The 13,072-nt window shown below is 34.6% G+C and overlaps 1 protein-coding gene across 7 annotated transcripts in view; it reads right to left on the bottom strand.

Annotated features, from left to right (window-relative positions):
- Nucleotides 1-3,659: 3,659 nt before the first annotated feature.
- SLC16A7 (solute carrier family 16 member 7) overlaps nt 3,660-13,072 on the bottom strand; it is an 89,420-nt gene continuing 80,007 nt past the window's right edge. For all 7 annotated transcript variants that reach the window (XM_068934211.1, XM_068934219.1, XM_068934201.1 and 4 more), the window contains one exon: nt 3,660-11,401. In XM_068934211.1, coding sequence (XP_068790312.1) covers nt 11,130-11,401 — 272 coding nt within the window. In that variant the 3' untranslated portion in view covers nt 3,660-11,129. The remainder of the gene's footprint in view (nt 11,402-13,072) is intronic.

Genomic DNA, 13,072 nt, shown 5'->3' with positions numbered 1-13,072 from the left:
AATCTAAAATGCTTGGAGGCAATTAAGCATGGTAACACTTCTGAGAGCCTGGGCCTGTAAACTTCTGCGAACCATCCGCTCGCCTACCCTCTGTCAGCTGCACTGAGTCTCCAGGTTGCTGCTGCTGGGGTTCAAAAGGGACAGCTTAGGAAAGTGTTTTTAAAACCTTCTCATTTGATTAATTTTGAGACAAAAGCTCACTATAATAAATCCGAGTGGAGCCTATAATTTATACCATTTACTGATCCTGTTAACTTATGGGGAAAATATTGATAGGAAGATTAACTCTCTGGGAAAATAAACGCTACTTGGGGGCATTACTTCCCATTTTCAGATACTTTTTGTATCCAGAGTGAATGTCCATGTGCCTTGAGTTTGAGGATGGGAAGGGAAATTTCTAGTTCCATAAGCTATTCATTTTTGGTCAGCTCAGGCAAGATCTCTGATGAATGAGTGGCCGTGTAAACACAAGCCAGCTGATGATGTATTTTAGTAACATCCAGCAATAAAAACTTTTACTTGCTATTATCACCAGCTGAATAAAAAGAAATAGGAGATCACCAGTGTCAGTCTGCTTTATTTCAGTCTTTCAAAGATGATAAAATACTCCGTCTTGTCAAAGCAATACATTTCCTAGGACAGTCCCCGTACACCACCCTGTAGGATTTTTCTGGCTTGAAGTTATTAGCTATATCTTCTACTGATCATTCACTTTGCATAAAATACTCACTGTTGGACGATATATAGTACTGGGGCTAGAGTGCCTCCGTGAGAAATGCAGCAAAAGATTGGCAGCCTCCACTGCAGCGAACAAGACGTGGAGCAGCACCAGCAGGATAGCGGCTGCCTAATTCCCTCCCTAATACCCAATAGCTTTCGGAGAGGGAACCATGGGCTCGTTCATGTCAGGCAGAAGAGAGGAATGAACCTGCCTCTCTGTATGTTTGACGAATAGTATGTTCACTGCTGAATCCTGTTTTATAAATGGTATCCAAGTCTACCTTTATTTCCATTCAAGAGATCCAAAAAGCTTTGTTTGGTAATTAAAACAAAGAAATATTTTTTTGAGGGGAGGAGAAATTCAGTTCAATCTCAACCATTTTCCCCCCAATTATTCAGTTCAGTGACTGAACTAAATAATTACTCACACTGCCTAAGTGCTCCTCATCTATCATTCAGATCAAGCTGGAATTGCAGTTATTAATCAAAATACATGTTGATGGTTGGCAAAATGAATCAGTCTTCCTCCAAAATAAGCTCATTGTCAGTGAAAATTGATACATGTGTGACATTTCATAAAATTTTGCCATTTCTTTCTAGAACGTATCTATCGCTTTAGGAATTTACAGATCCATTTCTGAAAATATTTATTTTATTGAAAAATATGACCACATACAATTTACAAATTGCTGAACTGAATACATAATTCTTTCTCTTTCCCTCAGTATTCTGTTTAAGCTTGTTTCAAGAGAAATTTTTGAGAGTTTTAAGACCTTTGATTAACTCACATTTTCCTAATTATTTCACATGGCTTTTCTGGTCATAGTTTCAAATGCAATATAAAACAAAAACTTTTATTCAGAGCCTGTTTTTCTGTAGGTTTCAGTGAACTTTGATGAAGACAATAAAGCCAAACTGGATTTTGTTAGAGTATTTCAGCTTGACTTAAAATGCAAATAAGAAAAGTGGCATTAGCAAGCTTCTCATTCCAATTTCATAGGCATTAAAGAGTTCAAATAGTTTGTGCACATTTCCATCTTGTGAAAAATTATGTGAAGGGGGAGTAGTAAGGGCAACGGTGATAAGTCATGACTGGGACTGCATACAGTCAGTATGGAAGGTATTGGAATTCCTCTACTATTCCAAGAAGTCTTCAAGATTTATATACAGATATGTATATCCAAATATGTTTTTATTAACTACAGTCAAACAATTTCTATGGAAATAAATTATAGTTAAATTCAGAAAAAAGAGTTATCGAAAGAAAATTCACAGCTTTTGTAACAAAAAAGGCAACACTGATAGATATTGCCACTCAAAAGTATTCAAATTAAAATTCATGATATCGATATGTTACAAATTAATGTTAACATCTTTAACTGAAATAATTTTTGAAGTATTTTAGAATGGTATCTAGAACGGCCCAATGGTATCTTTTCTAGTGATGGATTTTGATTCAATTTTTTTTTTCTTTATGAAGACTTAGCCATTTCACAGTGATTTCTCAGAGGTGCTGTTTATCATACATGATCTGATATTTTTGCTTTTCCAAGGTTCTTGGAAAATATAACACATATATTTTTCACTTTTTTGTTCCTGCTGTTACTTAGGTGTAATTTTTTTAAACAGAGGAATAAAACTACAGAAGTAATTACCTCTGAGTCACAGTGGTAAGTGTAACCTCTTAACTCCATTTGGGGAAACCAGTAGAGTTAAAAGGGTCTGTTACTAGAATAAAGTACCATTTGTCGGAAAATGTACTCTGTAGCAGCTGACCTTAGAGAAAGCTACAGATTGAGGTCTCCGCCTATCTTGTCCCAGAGTTACTGAAGTACAAAACTTCAGGAATGGGTATGTTTGGACTGAATGAGAGGTTCTATTAATTAGCAATGTATTTTAGTATTCAGTGAGGCAACATGTAGACATCCTTCCAGGCACACAAGTGATACTAAGAATGTCTTCAAGTAGGGTTAAATACCATGTTCCTAGTAAAAGGAAAAAGGAAAGAGCAGTAATGGACCTAGTTCACTGTGCTGAAGGAATGATTTTATCAATAGTTATTTTTAACTCTATTCCTAATTTTTGTTTGGTCTATGCTTTAAAATACATTATTTATGAGGACTGCAAATATCACAAGGGGCTAGAATATAAAAGAAATCTAAATAAACTCTAGTAGATGAATCCACATTGGCATACCAAAAAGATGATAGTTAAGACTCCTTGAAAATAGATTTTACAGTTATTAGAGATCTAAAAATAAAGGTCAACTGCTTTAATAGTCTAAACTATTTCTTTCATATTCAATAGTTAATCTTTTTTTTTTAAATTGTTCCCTGTTGTTTCCAGTAGCTTACTGTGATTCTATGCAAAAGGTACATAGATAATATGCAAAGAGTGAGTCAATTTCTCTAATTTTAAATATCCAATCAGATTCTACAAATAAACACCAATTTAACTGTGGCAAGCAAGCATAACCTCAATAGTCAATTGACAAATACCTATGATTTGGCTTAGAAAGATGAGAAGGACTAATTATCTACACCCACTATTTTGAGCCATATAGACAAATTCCTCTTCTGTATGAGAATGAATGTTGGTGGTAAACAAATTATTACATGTATATGGAATAGAGAAAAATACCCCAATCAGAGCAATGGGGAAAAAAATCCTGCTTGTCCAGATGGAATTTGATTAATTTATGAGGTTAAATCATAACCCTGGTAGAGTGAGGAACAGCATAGGGGCTGGCAGTAAATTCTACTGCTAGTAGTATCTTTCCTATACAATAAATCTTTCAGTTCTTTGTACGCAAGGGGAGAGATTTTGAGATCTTAGTGAAATTTGAATAGTGAGCCTATGAATATGTCTACGCTTTAAAAGTGCAAATAACTTCCTAATAAATAATCTTTAAAAAGTGACAACATATACACCCTTTCAGAAACTTTACACAGCAACTTTATTTTCATTTTCATTTTTCTTTTTTTTAATTACTTATCATACACATTTTTCCTTGTAATTTTCCATAAATATGTATCAACAAATTTGACATATTAGACAGGCCTGGAATAGAAGTTAATGAGCAAGAATGCATTTAAATACAATGCAGTGCTGTGCATAAGCATTTTACAGAGTTAATATACAGTATGAACAATGAATTTTGTCAGGTCAAAAAAGCATTTGGCATATAGAAAGAGAAGGTTATCATCCACTCAGATCTCTTTGGAACATAAATAGCACCTCTAGCTAATAAATGATTGTCTAAAAAAAAAGGTCTAGCCAATATATTCAAGTAAAAACCGTACAGTATTGCAAAATATAAAAAGGAAGAAAAAAATCTTAGTCAACAACAATGGCTACTGCATATTTAATTATTGCATAGCAATACGAAGTTCTGTTGGTAGACTGCAGAAGTGGTGAACTTTCCAAGCAGGCCATAAGTGGGAAATGCACCTATGTCACACTTAAGGAAGGGTATTTATGTAAGTGCTTTATGTACCACTCTTCAATCTCAATAACTTTAGGTAGAACTTTTAAGAGTCAGAGGCTAATGTAGACCTTTCATTCAATTGCATACTTGCAAATAAAAATAAAAGTAAAACTTGGAAAAGTTATGAAAAATGGTCAGTGCTTTTATATCTTACTATTCAGGAGAGATATGCAAAACCTCAATTTTAACTGATTTTTTTTAATAGGAGTGTTGTTTGAAAGGCCTTGAGTATCCTCATTTTCCATACACTTTACAAGAACATCGTATCCATCAGTAACCCATATGATCTTGTCATATATCTGTTAACTGCAATAGATGAAAACTCAGTGTATTCACAAATCATCTAGTTAATCCTTCCACAGCAAAAACAACCAACCAACAGCACCCCTCCCCCTGCAATTGTTGCTTTTTTATACTCTAAAAACAATGAAAACTCCCAGTGATCTTAGGCCACTCTGACAACTGAGTCATGGTAGAAATATCAGTGTTGTGTAGTACTATAACTTTCTGAATGAATTTCTAATATAAATAAAACCAGCAGAAACTGAAAAAAAATATACTCTTGTAGAAAAGCTTTAATTTTTCTTTCATTTGCTGAAGTCTGTTATCTGTTTACAAATACATTTTATTTATCAGGCACAGTATGCAACTTACTCTAAAGTATTATATATATTTTATATATAAAATATATAATATATATATAAATTAGAGCTTTATATACAGGGGAATACACACACGCAGGCGCGCGCGCGCACACACACACACACACATACATACATACATACATACATACATACATTCCAAAATGTATTCTTATTTCTCTGAAAATAAGAATAATGAAGATTATAAACTGCTGAAGGAAGGCTTGAAAGGAAATCAATAATTTTCCTTTGGGATTAAACAGATTTGTTCAGATATTTATTTAAATATACGTTCTATATTTTATAATCTACATTCAGAGTTATGTTTTAATTATTTACATAGACTATCAAAGTAACAGATATTGTGCGTTAATTTAGGGATTGATTCATTAGGAATATTATGCAGGCCTAGCTAAATTTGCCAGTTGCAACAAACCCTGCATTTGCTGTGTTATATCTGATACTCCTGAGATCTGATATGGAAAAATAAGGCTGAAGCCTCCCCTGAAGCCCCATCACCTCCAAGGTCTGCTAAAGCTCTTTGACTGTGGTAGGTTCTTTCTGTTGGCTTCAGCGGACTTTGTATTAGATCCTAGAAGGCAAGAATAGTTTGCAGACTAAAAGGAAGAGTATCTTTGAAGAAACAATCAATCACCTGTGTTGTTAAAAACAGCACATGAAGAACAATCATTATGCCTTGGCCTCAATCCAACTTTTTGTGATCATCTTCCCCAGCCGCCTCACGAGAAGGAAAGAGAGCTAAAATTTTATATTATTTACAAATCAGATGATAAACTTTTTTTTCAGGGATGCACAATGTGAAGCGTTCTGTAACACTCCTTTTTAAAACTGTTTTGTATGTACTAACAATATAATGCTTCCATTTCATTATTTCCATTAATTTAGAAATGGAAAGAAAAAAAAAAGGAGAGACAGCATCTCACACAGAGGGCAGTAGATCTTTGTATGTTTAAATGAAGCATGGAGTTTTTACACCACTTCATTGGTGTAAAAACTACACCAGTAAGTCTTCAGAAGGCAGTCTATAAAGCAATGTCAATTGATAGAAACAAAGAATAGGGTCATAAACATGCAATGCCTGTAAAAAATGAAACTAAGTGACTTCAAATATTTGAGAAAATTCCTAATAAACCGTATAGGCTTTATCTCTGTGTTTTTTGTTAAATATGTTCTTTCAGGGTCATGCACGTCTCCAAACTGTAATCGAGAGGTAGATGATGACAGAGAAAAAAATTGAATGGCAAAAGAAGCACATGCAAATTATGTTGAAATTATATAGCACATTGTTTATGCAAAGGTGCCTGTACATGCAAATGCTTTTAATATATATGTAAAAATATCAGAAAAGTACCCAACAGCCCCCCCCCCCCCCCCCAAATCCACAGAGAGCCTTGTTAAAATTGATATGTCATTTCTGGTAATAATCAGTTAGAAAATCCCTTTATATTCCTCTGTGCGAGTAGAAAAACAGTTATCTATAGAGAAACTAACAAAAGTTGTGTCAATTCAATTTTGATATAGGCAAAATTGTCAGTATAAGTTACAGCAAGCTTGTCTAAAAAAATAGTCACTAGTTTTGTTTAGCGAAATCCTGATGCCTGCCCTGAATCTGGCTGTATGTGATGTCTGCAGCTTATTATGCAGCTGAATATGAGTATGAACATGCAGCTTTTTATCTATCACTAATGCAACTATCCAGACCTGGAAGTAACAAGTGAAAAAAGTCACATACTCATCTGAGGAAAGATAAAGACATGAAAACATTCAACAAAAGTTACTGTATGCCAGGGCCTAATCCTTTGTGTTATATTGGAATGAAAAACAGAAAAACAGGAAAAAAAAAAATCTTTACGAGGAATGAGAGGGGAAATGAAATTAGAAAAATAGTAGTTAAGTATGCAGATTTAAAGGGTAATAAAGTGAATATAATTTCTACATGGGTAAGCTAAATGAGATTAATTCTACCTCTTGAGTCAGTCTATTATATACTGTTACTTTATGGAATCTTTATGGACAGTTGTACAAAAAACATTTGAAACTGGTCATTTGCCACAAGAGCTTGTGAAACTCCCACAGGCTTCTCCAAGTTTTGACCAATTAGGTACTCATGGTCCAATGTTTTTAAGTACATTGGATGTTGTTATGCAAAGGACCATTAAAATTAATGTGAATTTTGGATCATGAAGTCACTGAAATTGCTGCCATTAACTTTAGCAGAAAAAGAGAGAGAATCACTACAAAAAAAAAAAAAAAAACCCTACCTGGAGGTAAAAGAAGACTTCCCCCAACTCTGTCAAAAAACGTTCACAGCTCATGTCCCAACTTACGTTACAGGATTTAAGATCAAAATGTGCTTTTGTGAACTTGGGGGAAATGCTGAACTTGGAATGATTGCAAACAATTCAGTGGTAAGAGGTGGCAGGGGCGAACTTTTGATATGAAACTTGAAAGAATTGAGAATTATTGGTGATAAGTCTGTCGTTGGAGTTGGAAAGGGCAATACAGAAGAACTCCCCAGCTACTAGAGAGGTAAGCTGTCGCAAAACCTTAAAGAGTTAAAAGTGACTGTACATGGATGTATACTCTGAAACTGAAATTTAACCTTGATGTTGGATAGGAAAAATATTACTAATGTAGGTTAATTACCCCCTCTCATACTAGTTTTAAAATGTTGATACTATTTTTCTTGATTAATCGAATAAGAGCAAAATGATAATTAGGCTCAGTGATAATATGGCAGAGGAATGAAGAGGATGAAGCATAAATGATTAAAAATGAGATTATGACCGATTAAGGATATGCTTGCACTGCCTGACAGACACCTTGTACTGCATAACAGATGCACGTGGTATTTCTTGAAGTTTGAGAGTACATTCCCCGATTGTAGGGCAGGGACATCCCTTGGTCCTGCAGCCCCAGTGGTCCAGGCTGAAGGCTGCCTGGAATAACTAAAAGAAACCAGGGAGATACAGAGAGATGGTATATACCCAGCTCTTAGCCTGAAAATAGAAACGTGATGATGAAAAGACTTGCAGTACAAGGTACAGCTCAGGGCAAGTAAGAACGATATACAGGGGTCTATTATGGTCATTTAGCTAGTTTGCTGCTCAATATAGATTGGATTCAAGAAATGTATTATTATTATTACTTTTAGAAATAAAAGCTACATATATAAAGTAAATTCCCCTTCAGGACCTTTTATTTGGAAGACACAGCTTTTGGAATTCCAAGCAGTTTTGCATAGATATGGTCCCAACCTTCCTCACTCAGCTCTGTGTTTGAACTTCCCTAACATTCAGCAATATCAAGAATATTCTGATTTTTTTTTCTCTGTTGCCACTTTTAAGAGCAAAAATAATGAAAGAGGTGTAAAGAAACGTTTCAACTAGTTCACACCTTATATTGGTTCAGGTGCCTGCTACACCATTTTACCTTATCATGTGATTAAAAATTGCACATTGGTTAGAGGTGGTAAACCAGCTCTTTCATTATTATTATTTTTTTAGTGTAATTGACTGGAGATGAAAGAGTAGTAACTCTTCAGAGGATTATGTTTATATAAATTTTGATTTCTTCTAAGATAGTAACATTATTTTTGGTAGTTGTAGTCTGTTGTGTCTATGGCCCAAGGAACTACTTTTTTTCCCTCACTTCCTATGCTATGTTGCATTGTATTCTGATTTTGTGATCCTGAACTCAACAGGTAAGTTGCCTGAATGGTTCCTGAGAACATTTTTTTAATCTTTCTTCTGAGTCCCTTATTTACTCGACAGTAACATTTAACAGATGAAGCCAAAAGTTGATGCCTGTTGTCTTCTACCCTGTATTTTTAATCATGCTGTTTTTTGCAAAGAGATAATAAGCACCTAGAGTTTTGCCTCAGTCATTTTGGTTCAGCCTCTATATTCATCTCTTTTCAAATAATCTCTGCCTTTTTACCACTTGCTGTCAAAAGCAGAGTGATGTTCCTGATGACTACTCTTTAGCTAAAGTTTTAGCTCATCTTTCACAATCCAGCATTTTTAACTGATATTCCTAGCAATATGAAAGCTGAGTGTTTATGAAACTTCTCACCTCTTTCTCCCTCTGGGCATGTAGCACCTTCACAGCCTATGGATTCTGGAATTAACCCTGTGTATTTGTATAGCGAAAAAGAGAACAATGCCTTTACCTCATGGGGTGCTGGCAGGTCTACATCTTGGGAAGAGGTGCAGTGTACTGATTTCTTCTCTGAAGCAGGGGGCTAGAAGACAAACTGTAATTTTACCAAGACTACAAAGCCAATCATTCTTCCTTCACAGTTCACTGTTCAAACATGATTTTTCTCCCAAAACTCTGAAACGCACATATTTTGTTGCCGATGCTCCTATAAAATTCAAGACTTTTAAACATTGTTTGGTGTTCTTGAAGACAAATAGGTGAAATGTAGGCATTAATTTATGTACTATGCTGATAGTAGATTTATGATGCTGCTTCCCAAAAATAGTGGAAGGTAATTAAAAGGTTCAATATTACGGAAGAAGTTCATCGTATATATGGTGATAACCCAGCAAAACAGAAGCAAGCACTACCAAATTTAAAAAAAAAAAATAATAATCATATTGAACACTACTATTAGGATATGGCTTTCTTAAAAGCACTCATACGCCGGCAGGACTTTATGATTGCATTTTTTTCTTTTGATATTGGCACTTCATAATGTGTTTAACATAGCTTTCTGTCCATACATTTACACTTTTTTGAGATTTGAAAGAGGGCTCAAATGAGATATTCATTTTCCTGAACTGAATGTGCATGTATCCTGCATAAACAGTGCATAAATGTTTTATGAATCAGACCCTTAATTTTCACAATTTCAGAGGCATTTACATGCATCTCTCCAAAGTGAATAGCACCTCTCCTCACCTACAAATAAAACAAAAATATTTTCATTTAATACTTTCAGAAGCTTTCACTTTTGGCTTTTAAGTGCAATGCTAGATATTCTTTGTAAAGTAAAATTGCAGACTTATGTTTTCTTTTGCCTAAAAGAAGAAAAACAGCAGTGTACATTTTAATTGATATTTAATATGAGTATCTGTGTGGAATTGTAGACACAAGACCAAATACTGTGCACAAAAATGATATGTCAATACAAGGCTCCCAGACTAGCACTGTTGACGTGCCTTGCAGCATTTTTGCTCAAACCTGCAATGCGAAAAAAAAGTGGGTTTTCACTAAGTACGTGGGAAAGGCAGGTACGAACTGGTATGAAGTTACTTGTCTGCAAGGACCTGAAGTTGGACCTTAAATCTCCCCTCAACAGACTGTCAAAGAACTAATGACTTCTTATCAATAAACCTGATTTGGAGTAATTGCCATGAAATACATTCAGGACACAAAAGTCAAGGGAAAATATCCTTTTAACACCAATGGCTTCTGAATCAAGTCCCTAGAGAAAGAAGGCTTCACAGACCAATGCAGTTCCTTCAACCAAACATGAACACAAAACTGAACAGACTGATTGTCACTCTTCTTAGCAACGTAAATCTTGATTTAAAACCCCTTTTTGTACAGGCAGATTTTAGCTTAGTTCCAATTAGTAAGGTCTGAACACAGAATGTGAAGTACAGTGTAGTCAGCTATCTCTGGAAGAAACAACGTCTGGAATATACTTTAATTCAACTTTTACTGCATTTTAGATATAGAGCCTACCAACTGTTTGCCTTCTAACCCTAACTTTCACATCCATATTGACACAATATATTTTTAATCTAGTGGGCATACAAAAAGGAAAAATGTTTCCAGTGTGCTTCACATAGTAATTCTATCTCTTTGGAAACAAATCATTGAGTTTATATTCTTTTTTAACATCAGTTGTAAATATAGTGTGGGCAGATTATTTCAACAGATTTTACTAATATTCTAAAGATGAACATAAAGTGAATTCCCAAATCAGATTAAGAGATGCTTTTACATTAGAAGTTCTTTTGAAAGGAAACTGTCATTGGAAGGCTTTATAATCTGGCTTACCTGACTCTGTCCAGAGTTTGGATGGATTCATTTGCATGGAATCACTACCTCTGTGACCTCAATTTTGTATAACTGAAATAAATAAATAAACTGCAAATGGTAATTTAACTTGGAGTCTTGCCATGGGGCATAAATCTGTTCCCATCCAATATTGTGACTGATCATTGTTACTACAAAACTTGGCCTGTATCTTGAAAAAATATTTCTATTGGAAGTCATAAATGTTGACTTCTGAGCTATACTGCAGATTAAATATTGGTTTCTCTTTCTGAAGGATCTTCTAGAGCTTTGTTGGCCCTGCTGGAAGCATCTTCATTCTCATTGTTTGTTAATGGTTCGGCTTCTTTAGGGTCAGCATTCTTCTGTGCTTTCTGCTTCTCATCTTCTAACTTCTTTTCTCTTGCCAAAAGCCTGTAGTTAATGGCATTGCCAATGAACAACCAGATACTGGCCACAATCACAATCACTCCGCAGACAAAATACATGTACTGATATTCACCAGTAACATCCACTAACCAACCTGAAAGACAAAGACAAATGGAAAAAAAAGAGACTTGAGAATAGAATATGCATTACATTCCACATCTTTCCCTAAAAGAAATATCTATATATTGCATGCTTTCAAAGTTGGAGCAGAAAAATATTGTCAACAAATTCAATTTGTCTATCATACGTAGTGGACCTCTAATAAAACTTATATTAGTCAAACTAGCAACTGCCATAGGAATCACTGACAACAATGAAATGTTGAAGAATAAAGTAAGTAAAGTCTAACGAACAATGACTGACAGTTTTTAGGTCTTTCATTTTCATTCCTTCATTGTCTTATTTTATTCACCTCCTAATTTTGTTTCCTATTGTTTTGGAGTGACTGACACTCACGGAGGCTGCATACAGACAATAGGATGAAGAGGTATGTGCCTTCTCAGGCTGCTGTCACTGTATATCAACTGCTTGCCTTTCATTTTTACTTTCCTGTGTTTGGTGAAAGAAATAGAAAGGCTTATCCCTTCAGCCATCACATACAACTGCTGAGATTTGCACTCTGAAGCCTGTACCTAAAAATTATACACACACTTCTGAGATTAATTTGGTTATGGCAAGGAAAATAAAATATAACTGTTCTTCCACTTTACGAGCCATTCTTTCTGAATTTTCTCAGCTCCCAAATCATTTGTACATATCCAAGTATTTAGCTCCAAACTCAGCCACACTATCATCGAAATTCACGGAATAACTTGCATATTTCAATTTAATGTTTATTTAGTTGCTTTTACTGAGTCGGAGCCATAGTACCAACATATTCACTTGATACACATTTACAAGCTATCAAATTATTTTAGTTTTTAGCTTATTCCACAAGCTTTGTATTAGGAAAAATTCAAATGATATTACTATAGCACTGCAAGTGTATAATTCACCTATTAGTGTAAAAAGTAAAATTTACTGGGTTTTATACGCAAGCAGTCTGGCAAAACTGATTAAAAATGAAATTCTGCATTAACATTACTTCAGCATAACATTTAAAAGATATGAAATAGTCAAAACTGTAATTTAGCTTTTTTTTTTTGTTAATCCCCTTTGTTGTCTCTATTTAACAAGAGAAATCAATTATTCATACTGTTATAGCACAAATACATGCTTTTCCAAACTCCTGCAAAACTAATATATTGAAAAATAAACAGTTGCATACTCTATTGCTCCATTAATATTAGATTTAATATCTTTAGAGTTAATATCTATTTCAGAACCTGATTGAGAAGGCGAGATTCAGTCACTGGCCAGGCCCCCCACTAGGTGGCATAGGAAGAGCCTGTGTTAGAAGGATATATTTTGTTCTGCCATTACAATTAATTCATATATTAAATGACCAAGGAAATATGGAATATCTTGGAGACTATTAAACATTTATTTATAAAAATATTATCGAATTGAAATGAGTGGAATTATTTTACTTTATTTAAGGTTTTATTCAAGGATGCTAGTTTGACACAAATTCTGACCATAATTCTAAAAATACTTGAACATGTATGATTATTTTCAGGCACACGTATTATCCTGCTGACTTCTGTGGCACTGCTTGTTAGGGTGTAGGGGAACAAGTGTATGTTCAGAGGGCTGGTCACATTATCAGTGTCTCTACTGAGAAAACGTATCAGTATTTTTATATTGCAGGGCTGACATTACACAT

The sequence above is a fragment of the Struthio camelus genome, chromosome 1, assembly GCF_040807025.1.
Source record: "Struthio camelus isolate bStrCam1 chromosome 1, bStrCam1.hap1, whole genome shotgun sequence".
Lineage (NCBI taxonomy): Eukaryota > Metazoa > Chordata > Aves > Struthioniformes > Struthionidae > Struthio > Struthio camelus.
Note: the sequence above shows the minus strand (reverse complement) of the source record. Positions and strands in the feature narration are given on the sequence as shown.